This window comes from Strongylocentrotus purpuratus, unplaced genomic scaffold (genome assembly GCF_000002235.5).
Source record: "Strongylocentrotus purpuratus isolate Spur 01 unplaced genomic scaffold, Spur_5.0 spur5_scaffold_15, whole genome shotgun sequence".
Classification (NCBI taxonomy): domain Eukaryota; kingdom Metazoa; phylum Echinodermata; class Echinoidea; order Camarodonta; family Strongylocentrotidae; genus Strongylocentrotus; species Strongylocentrotus purpuratus.
In genome coordinates this window covers 13,248,470-13,276,085 of record NW_022145600.1, presented here as the reverse complement: position 1 = coordinate 13,276,085, position 27,616 = coordinate 13,248,470, and the positions used below count along the sequence as shown (strand labels likewise).

At 38.4% G+C, this 27,616-nt stretch overlaps 1 protein-coding gene across 1 annotated transcript in view; it reads right to left on the bottom strand.

Moving 5' to 3' along the window:
- Nucleotides 1-27,616, bottom strand: part of LOC752960 — a 49,899-nt gene that overhangs the window by 19,654 nt on the left and 2,629 nt on the right. Inside the window, exons 3-8 of the mRNA XM_030985955.1 lie at nucleotides 24,785-24,936; nucleotides 23,658-23,919; nucleotides 23,042-23,217; nucleotides 22,511-22,602; nucleotides 21,844-22,005; nucleotides 18,314-18,383 (exon numbers count right to left, since the gene is read on the bottom strand). Coding sequence (XP_030841815.1) covers nucleotides 18,314-18,383; nucleotides 21,844-22,005; nucleotides 22,511-22,602; nucleotides 23,042-23,217; nucleotides 23,658-23,919; nucleotides 24,785-24,936 — 914 coding nt within the window. The remainder of the gene's footprint in view (nucleotides 1-18,313; nucleotides 18,384-21,843; nucleotides 22,006-22,510; nucleotides 22,603-23,041; nucleotides 23,218-23,657; nucleotides 23,920-24,784; nucleotides 24,937-27,616) is intronic.

The window sequence follows — 27,616 nt, the reverse complement described above, 5'->3', positions numbered from 1 at the left end:
TTACCTATCACTGACCTCTTTTCTCCAGCAATGGGGAACATAAAGTGAAATAGAAATAAAGTAACCAGTGGATTCAAATTGATTTTATTATTATGTAGATATTATAATTATCCAAATAAAAATATTTCACACTTCAAAAAATTAAAATATTCTGACTGGAAGCAATAAAAATGCTAGTTTTTTAAAAAGTACTATGATCGAGGATACAATTTCAAGCAATCGAAAACCCCGCGCTGAAGTATTTCCGGTCATATCGGGGTCACTCGCGGGTCATGAGCCATGCATACACGTGTTTGTTACGGAGGTAATAAAAATCACCCGCTGCAGCGTGAATGGGTACATGATATTTATCCCGCTGCTGCAGCGGGATAACTTTTCTACTGTGAATGCATTTGTAGCGGTGTTATGGCGGTGTCGCCGCTCCGCTACAACGCCGCTACAAATTTCAAAACCACTGTGAATGGGGTATTAGTAACACATCAATCCATTGCATATTAAGAAAATGAAACATCTTTAAATTGTTTTCCACCTCATTCCATATTCTGGACCCTTCAGAACATTCAAAGAAGATAGGACGATAGGTTTCTATCTCTTTTCTACAAAAGGAACATACATTTGACTGTGTTAATCCAAAAAGATACAGTTTATCATTACAAAATATGATGTTATGTAAAAGTTTATACTGAAATTCCCTGGTGACCATGATTAAGAGTGGTATAGCGCCCCCTTCAGGTATTTGATAGAGATTTGTAGAATCAGGATTTCAGAAAAAGTCGCCTAACACGCAAACTAAGAAAATTCTGACATGTCGCCTTTAATTGAATTTTTCACTATGATGATGTCATCAAAATGATAAATAATTTACGTCATTCTTGTAGATAATTTTCTTAGCTACACCGTATCAAAATTTGGGAGAACATAAAGCACAAATGAGCTAGATAGTGCTCAAAGATCAATGTCATGTAGATTCATGATGTGAACGAAATTCACCTTACATAGGCATAACACGCAAATTGAAAAAATTCTGACATGTGGCCTTTAATTGAATTTTGTACTATGATGACATCAATGAAATAAAAAGCAATGTGTATTTATCTTGTAGGCAATTGCCTTAGCTACAAGATACCTCAATTTGGAAGAAAATCAGTCAATATTATGAGAAATACACTAAATTGTCCATAAATATAATGACGTCATAATATGCAATTTTGTATTTTGACTTCCAAGGCGATTATGATGACGTCAAGATGCATTTAATGGCCAAATGAGAAATGAAATCATATCTCCGATTCATACTCTATCTAAATATGAAAAAAACTTGGCAATCCTTATTTATCCCAATGGACTTTTTATAGGCATGTTTTTGCCCATATATGCTATGTAATACAAGAGCTAGTGCGCACGGATATTTATCTTGAACGGACGCTCATTCCGTTATTAGTAGTGATAAAGAGATTAACATGGTGTCAAAATGTTTGGAAAAATGTGTCAAACATGATGACAGAAAAAATTGGGCGATTATAATTATGTTGCAAAATTCCAGAACGCGCAAAAAGCGCGCGCGCATGCGCGTTTGAGTGATTTTTTTGTCAAATGCTCCATATGGCTTGAAACATATGCAAAAAAAATTTGAGATGATTTAGAGCATTTTAAATTTTTACGCGCACGTAAACGCGCGGACGAACATACTCAAAAATCAACAAAATCCATACAGAAATAACGGCGATATTGCTCGTAAAAGACAGGAATGTAGAATCCAGATTTGAGAAAAAGTAATCTCCCATAGGGATTACACGCAAAAAGTAATGGATCAAGTGAAAATAGGGTAATAATAAAGTAAAAAGGGTTGTTTATTACATTATTTGCGAATCTACGTGTTTTAATATTCAAAGGAGATGGTACAGTGAAAGGTCAAAAGGAAAAAAAGTGAAAAAAAATATTGTTGGAAACACCCGGACTCGAACCAGGGATCTCGAGGTTGGAAGTCAAGTGCGTATACCGATATACCAAAACATCTCCCATAGCGATTACACGTAAACGGGAAATGGAATTCTGAAATCTTACTTTGCAAGTGAAATATGAGCATGATCCCGGCATCTGATTGAAAAATAAATGACACATTTGTGATAGCATATTGTCTCAGCGACAACATACTTAAAAATCAACAAAATCCATGCAGAAATAAGGGCGATATTGCTCGCGAAAGACAAAAATGTAGAATCCTCTTTTGAGAAAAAGTCATGTCCCATTGAGAATACACGCAAAATGTAAAAAAATGACATGCCTCCTTTAATTGCAAGATTACGCCATGATGCCTTTGTCAAAAATGAAAAATTGTGGACTCTGTATTTGTAGAAAATTGTCTCAGCTAGAACATATCAAAATTTGAAACAAAATTAATCACTATTTACAGAGATACAATCAGTTTTCCAAAAATATGCTTACGTCATAATACGCAAATTGAAATTTTGAGTTCGGAGGCCATTATGATGACGTCATGATTTAATTGAGGGTCAAATGAGACATGAAATCATATCTCCGACTCATAATCTATCTAAATATAAAAAAATATTGGGAGTTCCTATCTATTCTGAAGAGTTACAATGAATTTTGTATAGGCATGATTTTGCCCATGTATTGTGGATAATGATAACGCAGATCCGCGCGCGCTGTCAACTTTGGCGACGCTCATTGCGTTATTAAAAGATGAACAAGTTATCAAAAAGCTTGGAAAAATGTGCCAAATATGATGATAAAGAAAATTCGGCGATTCTATGTTGCAAAATGCTAGTACGCGCAATTTTTTTTATCAAATGCTCTATATGGCCTGAAACGTATGCAAACATTTTTTGGGATGATTTAGAGCATTTTAAATTTTTGCGCGTGCGTAAACGCGCGGACGAGCGCGCACGCGCGCATTTGCGCACGTTTATTGACCTGAAATTGACCGGACGGATATTGATCTTAATCGTGATAATTATGAATGAGAAATACTTTTCCGTTATGAAGATATGATCATTAGTTGATTTTCACAAGATGGCGCCTGGATGACGTCACGATGACTTTGAGTCTTTGAAAAGTCACGCAGTTCTAAGTTAGACTAAGATCTATCATCATTGAAAGATTCATAACAATGGCTTCATTCGGTCTTGAGATATCCTGCGAACAAAATCGAGGAAGAATACTAGGAATAAAAATCTTGACGAAATCAATAGGTGATACGTAGACTTCATACGTATCACCTAATAATAAAAATCTTGACGAAATCAATAGGTGATACGTAGACTTCGTACGTATCACCTAATAAAGAAAAATCTTGACGAAATCAAAAGGTGATACGTATATTTCATACGTATCACCTAATAATAAAAATCTTGACGAAATCAAAAGGTGATACGTATATTTCATACGTATCACCTAATAATAATAATAGTGGCTACTTGTATAGCGCACAGGTCCACCTTTTGGTGCTCATGGCGCTTAGAAAAGAGTACATGTAACAGGCATCAGAAAGAAAAAACAATAAACCGAAAAACAAATTCGGAATTCTCCTAGACATAGTAAATTAGAATATTGCAATAATTACAACGAAAGAAACAAATAGGTTTTTAGTTGTAATTTGAATGTTTCTGTCGATGACAGTTGACGTAATTTTAGAGGGAGCTTATTCCACAGTTTTTGGACCCATGGCTGAGAAAGCCCGTTCCCCCAAGCATGTTTTATTCTGGGTGTATTAAGTAATAGTGTGTCTGATGAGGAGCGAAGACTTCGTGTGGGGTTGTATTTTGAAACAGAGTTGCTCAGGTATGTAGGGGAAGAAAGAGAGTAAACTGAATGATGTACAAGTAACATAATTTAAAAATAATCCTTTTTTCAACTGGCAACCAGAGAACGGAGAATTGGTGATATGTATATATTGGGTTAAATCATTATCGACCAGTTACTCTTACGTCTATGTCATGAAGTGCCTAGGAAGAATCTTGCTAATTTGTTTTAGATGTCAAGTGAATGATTTTGATCAATCTCAATTTGCATATTAAAAAAACAGAAGTGTGAGGTACTTGCATATTTTCATAGCCTGTACAAACATCTTGAAGCCCCAACGTCCTATGTCAGATTTGATTTTCAAGTGTTTTCAATACGATTGTACCACATTTACTGATTGATAGACTTCTGAATCTGAATGTTCCACTCAACCCAAACTTTCCATGATTATCCATTACTTTCTTGCAGATAGACCACAATGGGTTAAGTACAATACTATTACATCAGGTGTTAAAGTCACTGAGTATAGGTGCACCACAAGGGTGCGTAATTTCTCCGATTTTGTTTTCAATACACAAGCGACTGTAAAGTTTCAAAATCCAACTGTGCAATAATCAAATACGCCGATGATACTGTCATTAATGTATTTCTACTGAATGAAGCTAGAGTTTATTTTGAGCAAGTCAAACAGTTTGTTGAATGGTGTGATAGTCATTTCATCCTGAATGTAAACAAAACTAAGGAAATTATTTTTGACTTTCGGCGTTCACTTCAAATCCAATTACATGAATCTTTGGTTATCCATGGCCATTGTATTGAACAGGTTTCAGAATATAAATAATTGGACAGGGTAATTTTTGTTGACGAGAAGCTAAATTGGAATAGAAACTCACAGATTGTAGCTAGTAAAGCAAGCCAAATATTGTATTTTCCAAGAAAACTAAAGGAGTTCAGAGTTGATAACAGCATTCTAGTTCTCTCTACCTGTCGCTCATTCAAAGCCTTCTTATACATTCAACTTTCTGTGCATGTTTAGGAATCTCTCAAAGCAAAACACCAAAGAAAACCCAAAGAAAATTGCCCAATGAGTAATTAATGAGAAACGCATTCTTCTAAACGTTCACAATATAATGCGTGACCCCACACACACACCCACCCTCACTCCTGTTTCATATAGAATCATTCAGGCATTCGTCTGTGTGTTTCCAAAACCTCTCACTGTGTCTATACTCTGAACCTAAGCGCAAGGTTCACCTTTCTATCTGTGAATATGTCTTTCATTGCCAGAAATGTATTCCGAGCACTTTCACTTTTTAGTATTTGAATCGGAAGGGTGAGTGGTTTGGTGGTGGGATGGTGGCGCCTTTTCTTTTGTTTTCGCTGGATCCGAATGAAGTGTCTGGCCGACGCGAAATCTAATTCAGAGAGAATAGAAGGGACGTGTTTGCTTTCCAATAGGGACTTTTAGATTTACGCGACGAGAGCGTGGACTGCCGCGTGTGACATTGAGTTAAGGCACTGGGCCGTGCCCGGCAGTGCCTTAAAATGACGTCACATTACCTTAAAAGGATGTCACACGTGGCGGTCCACGTTCTCGTCGTGTAAATCTAAAAGTCCCTATTGCCGGGCTTCTTGCCTGATTGGTTTTGGATTTTACTGGGGCGTGCTCGCGCTGGAGTGGGTCTACAGGTGGACGGAGCCTTGCGGAATTTGTATATGTTTGCAAGGTAAAAAAGTAAAGGAGATGTTTGGAGTCGTAATCACGTGTTATGCAAGCGGTTATTATTAGGGACTTTTAGATTTGCATGTCGACAGCTTTGACTGCAGCGTGTGACGTCATTTTAAGGCACTGCGCATGCGTTACGTCGTCTCAGTCGGCGATCGAGAATGCGTCAACCTTGATTTTCCTAAATCTAGTACATTTATATAGCGCCTTTACATGCTCAAGGTACTAGTATGCCGCGTGTGCATAAAATATGCAGTTCCTCAGGTAGACAATATTAAAGGAACATCCCTTCACTGCTATTATGTAAAAAAAAAAAAGAAGGTGTTTTTATCTCTTTTATCTCACCACCTGGTCAACAGTTGCAAATTAGCGTATAACTTTTCGGCGGCTTGGAGCACGTGGCAAAGGAGAGCAGCTTGATTCCAATGCTTCTCTGTCACGTCCCTGGTGTAACTACAGTAATCTAAGGTACTGCCACGTTATCGAAATGCCCGCTAAAAATTAGTCGAGAACATAAAATATGAATACATGTAATTATCTAATTTACCTTAATTGTGCTTGACCAATTCCTTAGCGTGTGATCGGCTTCATACAAGTGACCAACCGTTAAGTGGCTTGAAGCTGTGAATCCATTTCCATTATAATTACCCTGGTATAAAATATAACATATACACACCAGTATGAATTGAGAAATTTCGAAATACTATCGAATTCAATATTAGGGAACATTGCAACGATCAGAGGCACGGCTTCAGTGAGCATGAATAGGGACTTTTAGATTCGCACGATCCGCCTTTTAATGCGTTGCCTTGAATGGACGTCACACGTATCAGGTAGATTAAAAGCGACCGACTGGGGAGGGTTTGTGAGGGGATCGTTTAATCTTGTATTAACCTCCTCCCCTTACTTTTTATACTTTTTCTTTCGTTTATCATTTAATCTAAATGAGTGAGTAGCCCTACGTGAAAATTTGGAATGAAGAAAAGAAGAATATATAAAAAGAAGAAGTTGAAAGAACAAGTTAAGAGAAAACAGGAAAAAAAGGAAGAAGACGGGAGGGTACATTAGAACAGAAAACAATAAAAAGTGACATTATGCATGTTATGTTTCGTGATTGTTTGCAGTCATTATTCAGTAATATTAAAAACATTATGGAAAGCGCCATGCCTACCACAAATACACATACACAAACACACACGCACACACTTTCTCATGATCTAGCTCTCTCTCTCTCTCTCTCTTATACCTTTTTCTCTATCTTCCTCTCTTGCTTTTCCCTTCGAAATACCCTTATTTTGTGTATTCTTATTCACACCTCATGTTTTCTCCATATTTATTAAACTAAATTTTCCTTGAGGAAACGACAACAAAATTTACAGGCTATATAGGCCACTGAATTATAAAGGATTGTGTTTTAACACTTTCAAAAACTTTATTATAGATACGTGCGTCATGTCAAGCTTCTTCGGGTTCAAGATTAATTTGGTCCGTATTTTTGATTCATCACTTATCTTTCAATCAGTTACAGAGCTACGTAAGTTGATATGATCCTTGATCAATTATTCTGTGAGAAATGTCATATACCTCTGATACCAGTAATACATTCTTGAACTTGTGCCCCGTCGTCCATTGAACGTAGAGGACGCATGTCAGGGAGCGGTGTGATCAGTACAATGAGGTGATCCGAATACCTTGGACGGGAAGACGAGTGACGCTAGAGAATAATTGCCTTTAATCAGAAAGATTTCCTTTTATTTTTGTTTCTGCGTTTCTTTGATTCTTTGTTTTCTTCCTTTGTTTCAGTGTTGCTTTGTTTCTTTTATTCTCTTTTCTTTATTTGTTTGTTTCTTTTTCCTTTCTTTTCTTTTCTTTTTCCTTTCTTTTCTTTTCTTTTTCCTTTCTTTTCTTTTGTTTTTCTATTCTCGTTTAGCTTACTGTCTAAGATGCTGATTGGTTTCCTTTTTTATTCCAATAAGTGACGATTTCCATCCAAGTCAATGTAACATGGGGCTGCAATAAATTCAACTTCCGTTTTCACCAATCTTGTTCGATAGTGGCTATAAACAACCATTCCCATGTGACGATAGTTAGAGTGAGTGTTGGAGCAGTTTCTCCCCCTTGTTTTTGCTTTTAGAGGGTAGTTTCTGCCAGTGCATTTTCCACTGTGTTTAATTATTTTAAGAGACTGAGGATGATGGAGGTTTCTGTCTCGACTGTAGCCAATAGCTGACCGATAAAGTAGAGGCTTCAGGGATGGAAGACCATCTAACAACCAGGATGAGTTGTTATGTGAAGGCACACCTTTAAATGATGATCGCAAGAGGAAGACAGTCTCTTGATGGTCCTTACAGCTGTGGTGTTGGCACTATTCTTGATCCATCCGGAATGTGGTACCAGCGTCCTCGCAAATGAGTGATGCCTCGGCCACTCCTACTCCAACCCCGTCCCCGTCCCCGTCCCCTAGCCTCTTCAGTAGTAGGAAGCACTGATCGCTTCCATCTTGAGGAGGATTTCCTGCATGCTGTGCGGCCTCTTGAGTGGATCTTGCTCGGTGCAGTCCTCCGCCAGTTCCGCCACCTCGCTGAACTTGATCTTCCTGGCGATGGACTCGAGGATGACGCCGAAAGAGTAGATGTCAGAGGCCACTGAGTTGCGCTTTCCATACAGGACAACTTCAGGGGCCATATAAGTGTAAATTTTTCTCGATCTGTACTCAGCCCTTCTCTTGTCGGAGAATCGCCTCTGTTTGGCGTAAGCCATTGCACTGGCTAATCCGAGGTCGATGATGATGGCGTGCCAGCGCTGGCTTCGCTTCTCCAGCAAGATGTTGTTTGATTTCAGGTCATTATGCAGGTATCCTTCCCGATGGAGCTCCATGATGCCTTTGATGATATCCTCACAGACCTGAAACATGTTGATCAGGCCGAGCTTTGGGTTGGACTTGAAGCGGCGGGTCAGGGCTCGATAGAGAGGGTACGTCCTACCAGTCTTCTTGTTGCCGATGAAATCCATCACCGTGCAGAGGTCATTACCGATGGTAACCATCCCAAGCATCTTGGGGAAGTAGGGAGACCCTGACAGCAATTGCTGCACCATGGACTCATTCGTGGCTCTTTCATTCATCAGCAGCTTCTCTTGCTGCAGCATGTCCCTGCGGTAGTCCGAATGCAACACTGGCTGCTTGATGGCGATGGGTCGAAGGTCATCACCATGGCGACCAAGGTACACCTTGCCGTAGGTGCCTTTGCCGAGGACAGGCATGTTGCTAAGGTCACCTGGTTTATGGCATCCTGAGAAAGGCAGGATGTCATCAATATCTAGGACCTCGCATTTGATGGTTGGCATTGAGGCAACGGTCGCATGATCCGCCGCGTTTCTCGCTTGGAACCGAGCAGCGCCCCTGTTCTTGTTCAAGCAGTTCTTCTGCAGGCTGTATTGCAAGAGAAAATGAAAAAATAAAACTTGAAAATTAATCTCTTTGAAATGTTTTGTTTCTTTATTTGCTTTTTGACATTTATTTCCAACTTTGGCTTTGACGGGAATACAATTTAGGTTGTAATTTCTTTTAAAAATGAAGGCAGATTTTCTCAATGGAAACACTTGCCTATATACTTGAAGCAATTTGCTTCTTATTGAAAGATACCTTTCTGAGTGGGAAGTCATACTTGCTACATTATTAATGACAATTTAACAGAGCTTAGTAAGACGTTTAAATGTACAGAACTTATTCTAGACACCGGAGTTTTTGTTTTTAAAGAAAAGAAAAGAATTATCAAATTGGCTTACGTGTCGACAAGGTCCCGGAGACTTTGAATTAGGGTCTCTTTCTTTTGGTTGTCAAATTGCAGAAGTTTGAAGTCGTTTTGGAGCTCAGCCCTGGAAGCCTTCTGTCTTTCCAGACAATCTTTCTCCTTCTTCATCTGATCAGCCAGTATGGTCATCTTGGCCTCGAGAAGACTGTAGACAAGGTTGTGGTGAAAGTGTGATGAAGAGTTTTAAGGGTGATGGGAAAATGAAAAAAGGCCGGGTTCAAGAGTATGGAATAACATAATTATTAAAGGAAGGATAGGAAATGAAATAAGAGAGAAAGAGAGGGGGAGGGGGATGTGATGTAGAAATATTGCATTGAACGAAATAGGAAAAGATGATTATCATAAACATGATTATGCTATCATATCATAACTCCCCATATTGTATCTAAAACAAGGCAAAGTCAATTTGAACTCAACTCAAAATAAACTTACCTTATGGTTGTTTTTTGTTTGATGAGACCTTCTTGCAACTTCTCAAGATAACTGTTGGACTCCTGTCACGTGATAAGAAAATGACCAATCACAATCAAACGATGAAACATTAATTTCACCTCAAATAAATTGTCTACTTAGACCTTACTCAGTTTCAGAAGAAAAAAAAACTCGTTGGTATAATGTTACAGATATTACACGTATTAAACCTATTCTACGATTTCGATCCGAAAAAAGGACAATCCGAACATATAGAAACTCCCGATCAAAATGATTATCATTAATTAAGTATATAGTATAATAGAATGCAACGTACATGTAGATGATTTGGTTAGTTCTTTATAGTAAATAATAAATTGTATAATAACATTCATGTTTCCAGCTCAAGTGCATAATTTACCAGCTGCCTAATTCATTTGGCAGTTCTCATGTTTTATATCGAACTACCACACCAGATTAAATCACCTATAAATATTGACGTATTTCAATTAGTTACGTATTCATCATTATGACTGCAGAGGGCTGCGGCGGCGGGGGTGGGGGGGGGGGGGCTGACCCATACCTCTTGTTGTTCAGGTGCCCTCTTCCACCATTTCAGGCGCAGTCTCTTGCTCCTCTTCTTCTCTTTCTTCTTGGGCTCGGGAACAAGGAGGGGTTGGAGGTCCTCGAGGGATGACGTCAGAGCCTTCATCTTGAGCAGAAGATCCTATAAGGTTTCAAAAGAATCAGTCAAAATCTGCCAATTTGCTACATATTTTTCTTCAATGTATTTTATTTTGGATTCTAATGCGTATTGAATGAGATGACTTGCCAGACTGCATTTGTAATGTTTAATATTTATTTAAAAAACACCATCTACGCAATTTAAATTTTAAACGTCTGCCCTTTCCTTTGCATCTCTGTCGCCTTCGACTTTCTCTTCATCACTGTCTGTTTCCTAAATTCTCTTTATCTTCCAATCCCTCTCGTCTTATATCTTCCACTCATTTACTATCTATATAGGTCATCATTGATATCAGGTTCTATTTTGATAATACGTGTAGGAAGTATAATAATTAATATACAGAGGTATTATTCTCTATCATCAAATTGTAGGCGTACAGTAGATCTTATCAGCATTTACACAACTGTTGGTTAAAAGAAATATGTTCGCTGATCTTTCTAAATGTTCAAATTATTTTTCTGTTTTATTACCTCGATCTGCTCTTCTTTTGCCGCGATCTCCTTCTGGAGGTCGTCGAAAGACCACCTGAGCTCGACGACGACATCGGAGTGGTTGATATCGGGTGCGAGGCAGACGCCGACATCGGTGGCGAGGCACTGATAAGGAAAAATCAAGGCTGATGATACTATTTCCAAATTACCTTTGCTTATTATGAAGTGAATTTATATTGTAAGATTAAAAGTATATTTTTTGTATTATGCTAACGCGATTAGTGCTGTGATTCGTTTATATCGTGGCATTAAGCTTTCGCGAATCTGGAACCTTCCCGAATTTCACAAAAGTCTTCTAGTTTATGTCTTCATCATTAGATTCGTAAGAACTTAAAGTGTAAAACTACTGGCATGTGTTGAAGCTATACCAATAACATTATTCACTAAGGTGAAGAATTTGTTTTAATTGTAATGTTTGTCAATAAAATGTGGATTTAATTTACCTTGACGTCCTGTGCTTGAGCTTCCAAGCGCGACTCAAATTGTTTGACCCGATCAGTGGCCGTCTAAAATAGAGAAGTAAAGAGCAATATAATTATCAGTGACACTTAAATTGGTGGGGGGCAGTAAACGTTTTGCTGATGAAGGGATAAACTTTCGCCTTAAACAATTAATGATAAATAAACTCAGTGGCGATTGTACACTCTCAATTAAATCACTAAGAATTTTAGCGACGGCTCGTGCAATAATTTGTTTGATTATGTTTTTAATTTTATTTATGAATTTCACTAAAAACTGTTGTGTTGGAAATGGCAATATCTATTTTATACTTTTTATTATTGTCAAGTTTCTGTACATTTTCACTATTTTTGGAATTCAGGTTTATTTGTTCTCTGTACTGTTTATCGGTTGTGCAAAGAGTAAAATTGACCTGAATTGTTGATAACCTTACCATCAAATCTAGTTCAAGTTCGTCATTCTGAGCCTGGACCTGGTCCCAAGCTTGTCTGAGGTTCTGGGCCAGGACCTTTGGGGACTGGATAGCATTCATGCTCTCTGTGATCAGCTTGATTGGATCGGCCAAGGTCTAAAGGTGGAGGAGGAGGAGGAGGAGACGGCCGGGGAGGAGAGGGAGAGGAAGAAGGACAATGGAAAAAGGGGAGAAGGACAGAGAGGGGAATGAAAACATAGGTAAGAGGATATGAAGAACATGAAAAGGACACGGTGGACACGGTGAAATGAGGGAGATGGAGAGAAATAAAAGGAAGAGAAAGGGGGAGAGGGAGAGAGAGAGAGAGAGAGAGATGGAGAGAGAGAGAGAGGGGGAGTGTGTGTGTGTGTGTGGGTGAGAGAGAGAGAGAGAGAGAGAGAGAAGGGGGAGATGATGAATAATAGAATAGCACAAGAACATTCGAATGAACAAGAGAGGAAGATGTTAAGGATAATTTTGAAAAATAATGAAGAAAATGTAATGAAGAAGATAGGAGATGATCAAGATGAGGTATATGAACTGACATGACTAAACGAAGACCGTACCAAAAACAACTAATGGTTTATGGTCAGCAGTGATACAGTGAAAGAAATGAAGGGGTGGTGAAGGTTAAGGGGGGTGGTGGGGTGAGGCTGATAAAGATAAATTTCATAAGAAATATTATTATTAAATGTAAATATAACTAAAAACTAATTACGGCCGCGTTTAATTATAAAGAGAGTTTGAAATCTAAAAAAGAACAAATACGAAAATGAATACGAGGATAATAGAAAATAGATAAGAAGAAAGATGTTGTAAACTAAGATTAAAATGTTTACAATTATAATGAATCCATTAAATGTTTAGCATAGTAAAATGTTAAATCAGACTTTTGTAAACTTTTCACTAATCGTTTTTTATATAAAAAAAAAGAAAACATTGCCTCCATAAAAGGAAAACAAAAATAGCAAAGCAAATTAAAAAAAAAAAAAAACGTTATTATTCAGATGCACTATACTGTTTTTGCTTTAAAAATCTTACAAATGTCACACACAAACGGTAATTAATTACCTTGATCTGGAGGTCCATTTTGTTTGTCATGGTCCTAAATCTTTCTCTCCAAGTTGCAGTGCAGTCGGAACGCCGGACGTCGAGAACCTGTCGAGCCTCGAGGAGCTTCTCAGCCGCATCTTCTGGGGTGGAGTCCTCCGTTGCCTCGGAGATGGAACAAGCCGCGGTGATCAAGTTCTGGAGAGATAGATGTGTAAGAAAATGGATTTCAAAGAAAAATATGGCATATATAATATACATGAAAACTGACGAGGTATTTTATGGAGAAAAAATGGCAAAAGTCATATTAATGTTTGTTTATATAATGTTAGAAGTCATAAACAGTAAGAATTGAAATGGGGTAGAAAATGTGTTTTAAACATTGCAAATTTGATTACTTTGGGCGTGGTCAAATCGTTACTTTTAGTTTTATCTAGAAAAGAGATAATTATGATTTTGCTAGTTTTTATCATTATTGCTGTTTCCTGTGGCTGTAATGCTATACGTTTTAATTTTATTACGATGTTAAGTTAAAAAAATTAAACTATACATTTGGAGAATTTAATTGAGATTATCAAGAATACCTTAACTTGGGCCTGTGCGGTGGTCTTCTCCTCATCATTCCTTATGAGTTCGTCGCTCAGGCGCTGGGTCTCTGCGTCCTTCTCCTGCCAGCGTTCCAGAAGAATCATGGCCAGGACTTCAGGGGAGGTATCAGCTGATACTCCGCTGATTGCACTGACTACTTGCAGCAAGGTATTGTAATACTGTAATGGTATCGTAAAAGTTGATGATTAAGTTAACAAAACTTTTTTTTTAAAGTGATCTGTGAAATTAAAAAATTGTCTGAAGGCAATGGCAATTGAATATCTTTTCGTCATAATATACTCAAAGGCAGACTTTTGTTTTCCTAGTCTGAGCATTAGATGAATATTCAACACTTCCAACTCATTTGCCATAATGTCTTTTAGATAGTCAAGTTAGTTCATTTATTTGCTTGTGTTTGTTCATTTCTCTCTCGCTCACATCCCTCTTTCTCTCTGACTATGATACTCTCTCCACTCTTCCTCATGCAACATCTGAAAAGACAGTATTCGGAAGCAACCTACCTTTTGCTTTTCCATGTGATCTTGAGTCTGAAACTCAGTATCTCCGGACTGGGTCGGGGCGTCAATCAATGACGCTTTCTCAGGAGTCTGAAATTCTTCATCTCCACGTGGAGTCGGGGGCTCAGCCTCGGTCTTCTGAGTGTGAGCCTCTGTTGAGACTGTATCAGACTGAGTCTGTTCTTCCAATTGCTCATAAGTAAGAGTTTCTGTGTTGAGTCCAGTTTCAGTTTGGAAGTCTCCACCTTGAGTAGGGGGCTCAGCCTTGAGCTGAATGGGGACCACAACTGAATCCATGTCAAACTGAGTCTGCTCGTCCACAGGCTCGCGAGTGAGAGTCTCTGTGTTGAGTATATTCTGAGTTTGCCAGTCTCCGTTTTGAGTAGGAGTATCAGCCTCGATCTTTTGAGCGAGATTAAGTGAAATCTCCATGGTAGATATTTTGGTACATCCACAAGCTCGAAAATGTGAGTCTCTGTGATTTAGGTTTGTTCCAAAGTCTGGGTATTTGAATCTCCTGCTCAGAGCAGGAATCTCGTTCAGTTATTCACTGGAATGATAACCGAAGTTCCCAACTTCTGAAATCAAAGATATATTATAATGATTACCGTGATTTGGTAAATTTTAAAGATAAATTATACTAAGGGTGTTTGAATGTCTAACATTAGCTTCGAGTGTTTAAAATTGTAAATGACTACAACGGATATACATTCTGCAGACTTTGATAGTGCAGGAATTCAACAGAAAATTCAATCAAATTAAACATAATAATTTTATGTCTGAAATTATCATGATTATCGTGTATACCTGAACAAAAAAGTAAAGTTTCCGACAAACAGACGCTAGTATTGTGATGAAATAGCTTTCTCAGACACTTGCAGGCGTGGAATTTGTGGAAATCCTCGTAAAATCTCCGAAATTTCAATGAGCTTGCTCCCAATCGAAGAGATAAGACAAGAATGAGCGTTTGTTGATGCGAAGCTAGCTTACTACATTATGCGCATGCGCGATCACCATGGAATAAACTTTCGACCAATCGCGCGCAAGGATACGCCAGTTAGATGAATATTCATATGTGTGTATCATGTGCGCAGAGCTCTTGACGTAACAATGGCCTACGCGCAATATGTTGGAGGTTTGGAGTTACGCAACAATCAATATTTATGTGTCATAATGTATTCAAGACAGGGGTCGCTATTTGTGTACCAAATTAATTTGTAAGAACCCACGGATATGAATACTGGATATGTGCTAATGAAAGTTTTCTAATAATCACGATTTTTCTTAAATTCACGCAGTAGCACCACTATATGTTTAAAAGCTCTGATACATAATATGGTCATGTTTACCAATGAGTTAGGAGGGCTGTATATTTAAACGTCTTTGGTCCTAACCCTTTGTTTTTACCAACAATTGACTGAAAATTGTAATTTCTATTGAATTAACAAATTGTGCTGTTCAAAGCACTTTAAAAGCGAAACTTCACGCGTGTGAAAATTTCACATTTTTGTTGTATGATGGGAGTGCTTTAGAGAAACAGCGTGTTTCATGCGACGAAAATTATTTCAGATTTTGTGCCAGTTCATGTTATTTTTCTTATATTTTAATATCTCTTTAATCTCCCCTTTTTTACCTGTTTTTGTTTTTGGTCTATGTTCATCCATCTTTCTATTCATATTTCTTTCCATTAACCACCCTTTACCCCCAATCTGTCTCTCTTTCATATTTTCAATGTCTGTCTGCTCCCTCTCTTCTATATTTCTCTCCTCTCCATCTGCCTTTCTATCCTCTCTTTCTTTCTCTAGCTTTCCCTTTCTCTCTCTCTCTCTCTCTCTCTCTCACACACACACATACCACACACACACACGCACACACCCTCACAACAATAATTAAGAAACAATGGGAAAACAGAAATAAATTAATTGGCCACCAGTATGTGTGTACGTGTGTGTGCGCGCGCGCGCGCGTGTGTATGTGGGGGTGGGGGGGGGGGGGGGTTCGGGGAGGATTCGCATATAATGATTGTGTCATAATATATTATATTATTATATCTGATATTATAAATGATTTCATAGCGGCCCTTATGAGTAGTGACCCCTAAAATAAATTATGAATAGCGCCCCTTCTTCCTGTTTATGTATAGCGACCCCGGTTTCGTATTATGAATAGCGTTCCTTAAGGTTTATGACCCTCAATGTGAATTATGAATTGACAACCCTAATCTTACATTATGAATAGCGGTCCTTATGAATAACGGTCTTTACGCCTTTATGAATAGCGACCCCTTTCCATTTTATGAATAGCGGTCCTTCACGTTTTGGAAGTTTCACGTTATGAATAGCGGTCCTTGACTAGCGAGATTACCCTTTTCCAGCAGGTACATATCTGTAGAAGTCTACACATTAAACAAAATGCATCATGAATTTGGCAGAACAAAAAACCGGTTTCTTAATCACAAATTGACGTTATTATATAAAATTACACTATGTTATGTTTAACCCAACAAATACAATAATTTATGCCTTTCGAAACGTTCTGCATAAAAGTCGAAAGCATGCACATGACAAACACCTGGATAGATAATGTCTCAACGTTTACTATAACTACATGTATGCCTACTATCTGACATTCAAGCGAAGCTTCGATATTCTTTGTTAAACTTTGTAATAAAGTATTGATGAGGGGGAATAAGCATATCCGTGTCTTTCTCTTAATGTTTTCTTGTCATAATAGTCTTTGCTGGGATGAACATAAAGATGGGTTTGATGACTAAATTTGAGGAATTTCTGTGCGATCTTTATAACTGATTCTGTTTTATCCCATTCAATCTTAATATTCTATCTGCTTGCTTCCTCAAAATCAAATAAACATTAAAACTTACATCAACAAATTTAAAATATCGAAATTTCTTATAAATTCATATATGCAAACCTGATCACAAGATATAAGTTTCAAATTTATTTTTCACTTTGTATTATACATATATATATATATATATACGAAGCCACTGCTGACGAAGTACAATACACAGTCATTTACAGAATATACAATTATGATATGGAAGAGGGGAATATAATAGACTAGCCCAGTAGCTCACGTCTCTACATTTTGTGTGATAGAGTGCTGAGAAATAATGACGGCACTGATTTTTACCCCGACATTTTTTTTTCACCTCTGACATTTTCACCCCTGACGAAGTACAAAACACAGTCATTTATAGAATATACATTATGATATGGAAGAAGGGAATATAATAGACTAACCCAGTAGCTCACGTCTCTACATTTTGTGTGATCAAGTGCTGATATAGTATGATTTTTACCCCGAAATTTTTTATAAACCTCCGCCATTTTACACCTAGCCCTTTTCTTTATCTTTTTTTTCCCGCATTCAAATAAGGGGTGCATACCGCTTTCCAGTAGCTACGCTATTAATTATTACCCAAATGGTATAGGGACAGACTGGCTGGACATATATAGAACCAGAGTGACTCAATTGGAGAGACAAAAGCGGTGAAGTGACAAACTGGCTGCCTTCCGCCAAACTACATCTTGCTCTTTGGGGGATTCCGATGGTAATATGATTCATGGACAACCATATCAGATGGGATGCAAGCAGGACTCGTACAACCTGTGAAGAAAATGAAATATATAATCATTATATATGAATCAATGTTCAATTGGCCACGACTTGCGGATCCAGGCCCGATAAACATATTAAAACATCCTTTCACAATTTCGTTCTGACCAACCGTATTACCCTTAAAATGTATGCGTGTGTAATGTACTACTTGAATGATCTAAAGTTCTATATAGAACTCATAAGTGTAAAGAACAAAGTGGTTTAAAGCCTATCAGAATGCATATTTCTCAGTTAAAGATGATTTACACAAAGCAGTGCTAACAAAAGCAAGACAAAAAGCAATGCAATAATGCGTTATGTGGACAAGGTAATGGTTTGTTTTTAAACGGTTGCAGCTGAAAGTGTTCAAAGTTGACTATTCATCTTGCACCGTTGCAGAAGCTAATTCACGGTTAAGTGGAAGTGGACCCGTCATTTACCCCAAAAGAAAAATTAAGTCTACCTAAAATGTGCTACCCTTTACCCCCTTCGCCAGTTTAGTGAGTCGGTGAGTTTCGACGGGCCGGCACGGCTCTTAAAAATATAATTCTGGACAAAAGAATTCATTTTGGAGGGGAAATGTTGGACTTATGTACCTTTCAAACGTTTGGACCCACTCTTTTCGCCCCTTTCCTCCGTTGCTCTTGTATCTAAAAGTTAACACTCTGATACATACCACTGATTGCTAAGGCATTGTCTAGTTCGCTTCTGAGAATTTCTAAAATACTGGAGACGCCTTTTGAACCCTGCAAAAAATCAAACAATACAAATTGAAAATAGATCAGTTCTCATATTTCATTATGTTATCTGCTTTTGAATAAATTATGCAATATGCTATCATTTACTACTGACTATAATATCAGTGGCGGATCCAGAGGGGGGCACAGGGATCACGTCCCCCCCCCCCCCCGGCCAAAACAAAAAGAAAAGGAGAAAAAGGAGGGGGAAAGAAAAAGGAGAGGAAAAAGATTTTTTAAAAAGGGAAGAGAGAAAGAAGATGAAAAGTGGGAGGGAAGAAAAGGGGAGAGGAGAAAAAGGAGGGGAAAGGGAAAGAGAGAGGAGAGAAAAGGCCGAAAAGAAGAAAGAAGGAAAGACGGAGGAGAGAAAAGGGGAAAAAGGAGAATAATGAGAAGGGAAAAGAAAGAAAGGGGGATGATATTATAGGATTTCCCGGCCAAATTCGCGAGTTTGTCATTCAAATTAATTTGTCTTGCGTTCAAATTCGACGGTTTTAGTGCAGTCAGGTATATCTCGGGTTTATATTCCCTTTTCTAGTTTTCAAATCTATTGAATTTTCGTTAGAATCTACGTATGCTTCTTTCGCTATTTGGTCATTCGATTTGGCGCAACACGATTTTCTGACAACGCGACGGTGTACTTCTAGCATTCTAATTCATTTGTAGCATTCAAATTAGCACTTTGTGCACTTAAATTGATGGTCAATATACATTTCTCATTTATTACACACTTTTTATAGCTCATCCTTTTCTTTCAAGATTGTTTTTTCATGTGTATTTCATCATATTTCATTTTCTCGCATTTATACACTTATACTTATTAGATTTATCTGATATTCATCAGCATTTCAGTTTGATTGTTAAGAAGGAAAAAAAAGACTTGCATCTACGGACATGATGGTTTCAGTATATTTGTAAATGTTCATGTAAGGAAGTTGTTTGTCTTATGTTTCAATATAAATTTATCATAATTTCATCATAATTTCATTATGGAAAAAGGGTACAATATTGTGACTGGGGTAGGGACTAGAGTCAACAATTTGAACATGATTCATTATTTAGCCATGTCTTTAGCCAACGATCTGCTGGCGGGCAAGTAAACTATGAAACTCTTTAAGAAAAACAGAGGGGTGTGCTGGGTATAAGAGACGATGTGAATTACTGTTGTAAAATTCGAGTCTGTAGTAAAAGGGGCGATTGAGGGTACGGTACCCCCATCTTTTGCCGGGTATATGAACATGTCCGTGCAGAAATGCCATATCCCTTGATTTCGCCCCTTCTTTACTTTATGTTTGACTACACCCATCTGCATTGTCCTGAAAATAAATAAATGGAATAACAGCTTAGACCTCAATGGCAAATCATGCATTTTAACTGCATTATTTAAAAACTGTAAAAGTTTGTTGCAATTCTTCCCCCTAACATTTCTAACTTGAATAAATATATTACGAATACAAATGACAGGTGTTAATTTGAATGATAAAAATTATGCTTCGACAAGTGAATGTTAATTTCGATGCTAGTTGAGCAGTTTCTAAATTGAATGACAGATCTATGAAACCCTTCGAACAAAATCCTAAATTAAATACAAAAACTGGAAAATTGAATGATAATTGGCATGACAAAGCCATTCTGCGCTAACTTAAATGCAAAGTAAGTGAATTCGAATGATAAACACGCGAATTTGGCCGGGAAATCCTATATAAGAAGGTGTTTTTTTTTACCGGGTAAGGGGCGGGGGGCATGCAATTTTAAGTAGAACATGACTAATACCAAAGATTTTATCTCCTTTATAACTTCCAACTTCTAACTTCTAACTTATAACTTAGTCTTGAATTAATTTTCCGATATACGTATTCTAAGTGCTCTTTTAGCATGCAGATTGTCCCCGCCATTAATCCTGCCACAGTTGCTGGTTTCATTGTCATATTATTTTCTGTCATCCCTGTGGCCGCGAAGTTTCTATCCGTTTCGCAAGCACTTTTTTTCCATCACCTACATGCAATGCTTATTGCTTCCAGTTTGCAAAAGATCCCAGTGGCGGATCTGTGGGGGATGGGGGAGGGGTTAAGGGGTTTAACCCCCCCCCCCCCACCTTGGGCTGCCAAGTGAAAATGTGATGTGAATAGAACAACGCCATCATGATTGTGTCCAGAGACTCCAGACCCACACAGTATCCGCATCGTCATCGGGTCAAACCCCCCTTAAACTGTTACTTGATTTAAAAAGACGTTATCGTGCACTGCTTTTTATGGTCTCCATTGTGTTAGTACACTGTCGCTCATAAAGGTGGAATAATTTTTTTTACCCCAATTTATGGAATTATTTTAAAAATAATTGAAAAATAATAGATCTAGATAATAGTATACATTCTCAGATTTTATTAAATACTAATTTGCCAATGTGTGTTTTGCGTGACTGCTGAAGCATGTGTATGCTACATTGCTTATCAACTATGGGACCTACGCTCTTAAGTCATTGATGACAGTAATAACGATTAATGCCCGACAAAAGGGCACTAATATAGCACATCGACACGGTTTTGATCCTGAGGCCTCACAGTTACGAGGCCATTGCTTTGTCACTGAACCATGAATGTACGCAGCGGGGGCTAGGGTAGGGGGCAGTTTTCATAAATATAAAAAAACACAGAAAATGCAATACTTTTTAAAATAATTTATTGCATTTTACCCCGGTTCCCAACATAAACAAATCTTCTGTGTGCCCGATCCAGATCCCATCATCCGCCACTGGATCCCTCTTCGTAATTTGAGGGGGTAGGGGAAAGCAATTTTACGTCATATTACTCCAGGAATTTGTGCCTGAAAATGCACCTAATGTGGTTCTAAAATTGCAAATGTTTCCTACTCAGGGAGGGGTTCTGACCCCCTTCCAGACCCACCCCCGCTTGGTCGTTCCACTCCCTCGCCGCTGACGACTCGCTCCATCGTTTTTCATATATTTCACCCCATGCGATTTTGTGCCCCCCCCCCCGGTACGAAATTCCTGGATCCGCCACTGAATATACAATTCATATTGGTTTGTTTGAAATTAATTTGGACATGATCATGAAAATCATAATAAACATTTGCTTAGTTTGAATTTGTTGGAATAACGCGTTTTGGGTGGTGTAATGGAATTTGTTTATCATAGCAAGAAATCAGTCTGTGCCGAAAGAGGTTAAATTATCAGAAGACTAAGTCCCATCTGACAGTGTTTGAAACATGCCCCCCCCCCCTATTGCCTGTTATACACAAACTCAAAACTGGGTCCGAAAAGGATTTTGGGTACCCTTTATTCAGAAGAAAAAGCAAAATAGGTACTCGAGATCGGTACTAGATAAAGGACTTCCTAAGGAACAAGAATTTCGCCCTGATTAGGGTGTTTTATTCTACACGTGGACAAATAAATACATTTATAGATCAATCAATAAGTAAAATCACCTTTGAGCTAAATATGAATTATATACCTGGCAAGCGAGTCCCCACAATATAGGTCTTCCTACAAACACAGCTCTTGCACCCCTCCCAAGAGCCTTGAAGACATCTGTTCCTGTCCTTATTCCTCCATCCATGTATACCTCTATCCCTCGACCACGGACTGCATCTACTACCTCGGCCAATGCATCGATCTGCAAATACGTTTGTTTTCAAAGGCGATGCGAAGCAAATTAACAAATCAGAGACTTAGACTGACAATTAGACTTTACAAGTGTCACTGAACATCTTCTTCAGAAACCATTGTTCCAAAAAATGGTCGCAAGGCACGAATTTATGCCAACCTCTATGAATTTGGGAGGAAGCCTAAACGTGAGTAATCTCGGAAAGTAGATCATAATTTGGAACATCGGTATACCATTCTGAAAGAGAAGAGTGTGGATTACAATTTGAATGGAAAGAGAGAATGAGAGTGACGATGAGACAGAGAGAGAGAGAGAGAGAGAGGAAGAGATGGAATTATCTAAACAAAGTTATTTGTCGAGGAGGAAAGGTGAATTGAAGTCGAGTTTCGAACGATGTAGGTATTTGTTGATTTGAGATTATATTGAGATACTGGCAATTCGAAATTTAGGATCAGTATATACCATAAAAACATCCCAACCCGCGGTCATGAATTGTTTACGAAATAAAACTCACTGGAGCAGGAGCAACATCTGATTGTCTTCCACCATGAGCTGACACCAGTATCCCATCAACCCCTGCGTCCGCTGCTTCCCTTGCCGAGTCAGCTATATAAATGTAAATATAAATAGCAATTGATTGACAACGATGAAAGAAATAATCTCACTTTCTTGCCAATACATATACTTCTCATAAGAAAAGGAGGAGTTTCAAACATTCTGCATATTTCGTTCTGAAAATGTCACCGCAATAATTGGGTTTTGTAAATAGATCCAACCTATCTGCTGATAGGAGCTATTCGTTTATCCCTATCAGATTCCAAAGTATATAGGATAGAAAAGAATACCACATTTGACAAAAATGTGCATATTTTAGTAATGAGGTTGTTCTGAATGATGTTCTGTAATATCTTTAGAAGTGACACTTCTTGCGTTCATAGTCCTTGGATTTCAATGAGATCGATGATGGATCTTACACTAGGCTTTTAATCAGATGGCATAGAATGATAATACTATACAGTTCGAAGATAATACATTAAAGACTCACCAGACACAATTCCCTTACAGACAATTGGAAGGTTTGTTATTGATTTTATCCATCTGATGTCCTCCCAAGTAGCCGAGTCATTATACTGCATCTGATGTACATATTTTACATATCTTGTGTCTCCTTCTGCTTTGGCTGCTCTTGAAGAAGGAATGTCTGCCTCAAAATTACTCATGCTGAGGAAAAAAATCGAACTGTCAACGGATGAAAACAAATGAATGTATACTAAACCTTTCTATATTACTTTTGAGAAGATAAATACTGGCGTTTCTGTGCCCCGTCATGACATAACTAAAATGCGAGGAACCGATGAGACCGAGATGTTGTGGATGGAATGAGTCATGTCCCCCACCCCCTCCCTCCAGCTTTCTTATTTTGTCTCCCGCTCTGCAGGTTTTTTTATATTATTTTCTCTTTTCATATTCAAATGTGGTCCCCATTAGCTACACAAATCAAGATAAACAATTTCAATTTTTACAATCCTTTTCCGGGAGGAATACAATTATTACAACATCAATTCTTAAAAATTGCCTTACATTAAGATTTCTTCCTTGATCCGATATTTGTAGAAGAATTATTTATCTAAATTACAGATGAACAATATTAAATTTCATACCGAAATGCGAAAATGGCTGCGTCCTTGTTCAGAGCTGCTCTGACTTTTGAGTCAAGACCGGAAACAGGCGAGTCAACCGTAATCACGAGAGCTTTAAAGCCCGCCCTCTCAGCCTCACGTACGATGTGCTGTGTCAGTAAACGATCTTTGAAGAGATACGTCTGCATCCAACGGAGGCCACCTGGAGCCGCTGCCGAAACATCAGCAATGGCTGTATGGGAATCGACGGAGAGGACCATGAGAGTATCTGCTGCTGCTGCACCTGAAAGACCGAAACATGTTCTTGATGAGACAAGCATTTACAATCCAATGTAGTTTTGTGACGGGTATCAAGGTCCGGTATTAATTGTCTAAACATCTATTCTTGTCTTGCTATAATTTACTTGCGCTGACGAGCATCTAAAAGAGAAAATTATATCCCTAATGTGGACAAAGGTTTTACGCTTTTGTCTAAAAAAAACAAATGATTTTTGTTCAACTTGTTTTTTTACCAGCTAGAAAACGAAATTTAGGGACCAGGCATATTGTTAATTTCCATTTTCTGGTGTCTAGGACGGACCAATGACAAAAAAAAAAATGTAATCAATATTTTTTTCCTAGGGGTGGAGAGACGAAATGACAAGGGCTAGTATTTGTCAAGTCCCATTCCTGGGGATGACGAGAAGAATGAGATCTCGTCAAATCATCTTCCTGGAGTGACGAGAAGAGACGAGATCTCGTCAAGTCATCTTCCTGGGGTGACGAGAAGAGACGAGATCTCATAAAACATTCTTGTGGTATAATCATCGTTACATGTGCTTTGCTTAATTTCGTTTACAATCAAGCGATTTTCGGAGGAGGGGTTAGCCCCTATGCTCCCCTAGAACTGCTACAGATAGGAGAATATAAATACTTATAGATAAAATCATTGAATAAACAAATATTTTCATTTCAGGTCAGTTTAGTCAATTTGTTTAATAACATTGTTTATTTTTACTCAAATCAAGTCGGAGAAAAACTGTGCACGATCACTTCTAAGTTTATAATAGTCTATAGTTTATGAGTCTGGTCGCAAGAATTGTCACAATTTCTGTCAAGACTAATTCTAGTGAGATTATGTCAAGGGGTACTTTTAAAGCTGATCTTACCTCTGGCGGTTTCTGCTTCAGCATCGGGATGGGCTGCAGCATGAACAGCCGTAGGTGCAATACCAATAGGGTACTGGATCTGCTCTCCAAGAACAGTCGTTGAGAGGCTCCGATGGGATATTCCTTGAAGAACACGGTTTCGGATTCGATACCTGCATATTTCATTTGATGATAACAATAATTATAATAGGGTCCTACGTATAAGGGGCAGCCTCATCAGTGTAATACTCTTTTTTTTCTCGGGCCCTGCAATTAATATCACCCCAGCATTTCCATGTTGCCATTTTCATCTGGGTGGAGAGTGGTAAATGTGAGTTAATGTCTTGGACGTTGGACGTTAGTACCGGGCATGGATTAGAACCCCCCCCCCCCCCCCATCAACTGGATTGACAGTCCAGTGAATAAACTACTATATACGACACCTTCACATTTGGGGTTTTGAGGTTTTAATTTTCAACACAAATGCAAGAACCATTATTAAGAGGGCTAACTTTGAATCATCGGGTTATTGCGTCTGGTCGGATCGGGTAACGAGAACATTTGAGAAAACATGCCCCTTTATTCACAAAGTGTCTGGGGTAATGTTTGTTTAATAAACCCTTCTCATCTACAAATGGTGTGGTCCATTTTACCCGACAATTTGTGAAAACCCTACGCTAGATCATGTATCCTAGATCATCTGATCTTCCGCTTTCGTTTCACGAAAGTTGCAACTCGGCAACCCGACCGGACGTGATGACCCGGTCATTCGAAGTTAGCCCCTCGATTCCAAAATTTGAATACCCTATCGTATAGCCCACATATATCGTGTTCGATTAGATTGATGTACTAATATTGCCATGTTTCGAAATTTTAGAAGGTGATATAAAACTTAAAGCTAAAGACCAGTTTTGGTCATGCGATTGCATTGTGAAAGAAACGGTGTGAAATCGATCAGAAAAGGTTGATCATCTAGCATAGATGTATACTGCAAGGTTCTGGAATCATCAAAATGATAAGAAATTTGGCCAAGTCTTCATGAAGTTAGAAGCACTGTACACAGAAAGATGTATATGGGACTACACACACGTGCGCGGCACGTGCATTTCATATCTCTCAACAGGCGAGAGATACACTAATTTACCATAATACAGGGCTCAAATTAATTTTTTGTCCACGGGGGCTCTTCCCCCCCAAAAAGAGCCCCCGTGAGCCTTCTCACGGGGGCTCTTTTAGTACTGACGGGGACTCTTTGTTATACAAATATCCATTGAATTGGTACATAATTATGATACTCCTCAATTATTTTGCTATTTCATCATTATCACTTTAATCAGCATTTTCCCTCTTACAAATTTACAAGCTACATAGCTGTTACTGACTTTCATCCCGTGATGACATTCTCTCGATTTTTTCCCGTTCTGCACATTATTTCCTCCTCATTATTCGGAGCAACCTTTACATTATTTCTTTACTGAGCCGCAAAGCGGCGAGGCGATTGTGTGTGTGTGCTATTTTGGAAAAGCGGATCCACGGTCCGATTCTACCCCCCCCCCCCCCTAGCCTCCCAAACCGGTAAAAAAATAGGATAGTAACGTAAATTTTACCTTAAAAAATTAAATAAAAAACGCCCCCCCCCCCTGACCTGCCAGTGACACAAATGCAGCATCAAAATATTTGTGCTTCTCTGACCGTAATTAAATGCCTAAAACCCCTGAACCCCCCCCCCCCCACACACCAATTTACGCTCGCTACCCTCTACCTGATCGTAAATACTTTAGCCCCCCCCCCCCCCCTCCACTTTGATAAACGTTCCACGGGGCCTGTGTATACGCATACAACACCGATCTTTATGATGTCTTTAACGTGACATAGCTTCTTCTCACCTTGCAAACGAGAAAGAAAATAAGGTCATTAAAAGGGATTAAGCGACAAATAATGATTGTGATTCAAATTGATGCGAATATTTGTTTGAATAAGCACTGCTATTCACCCGAATCTTCTTTGTAGAAACAACTTTTACAAATCTCAGTCATGCTTACTGAGTTGAGACGTTCCATTCAATGTAAAATACTCATTAAAGAATACACTTCTCCTAATCTGAAAGTGATCTTACAACACAGTGGCAGATTTGCATGGCTGAGATTTGTAAAGGTCGTTTTTACAAAGAAGATTCTGGTGAAAAGCATTGCTTATTAAAAAAAAAAATCCTTGCACAATTTGAATCACAATGATTATTTGTCGCATGATCCTTTTATTAAATAACCTTGTTTTCTTTTTTGTTAGCACGGGGAGAAGAAGCTATGTCACGTTAAGAAATCATAAAGATCAGTTGTATTATGCGTATAATACATATGATCAGGCGCGTACGCAGGATTTTTTTCAAGGGGGGGGGGGGGGTTAACATTTATAAATCGGGCCGAAAATTTCGCAACGACTCAGCCAGCCGCTGAATAAGCGGGGGGGGGGGGGGGGGGTAAGAGGACACTTTTTTTGAAATTTGAAAATTTGACATTTTGCTCCGTTGGAGGGGGGGGGGGGGGGTAAGGTCAGCTTTTTTAGGTCAACCATGGGAATTTTTTTAAATTTTTTTTTAAAAAGTTTCAAATGTACATTACACAAACCCTGAACCATTGCAAAATGATGGTGGTTCTCTCTCTCTCTCTCTCTCTCTCTTTATTTTAATCATGCATTATCAACTACATATAAAGCAGCAACCAAAAACTTAGGGTTATCTGAGATAGGTGAAAGTAAGAGTTAAAAAGAAAGTCATGCTAAAACGACGCTTTACCTCCCCCCCCCCCCCTGAAAAAATATAATAGATAAGTGGTCCTTCTGTCCAGCATCCCCCCC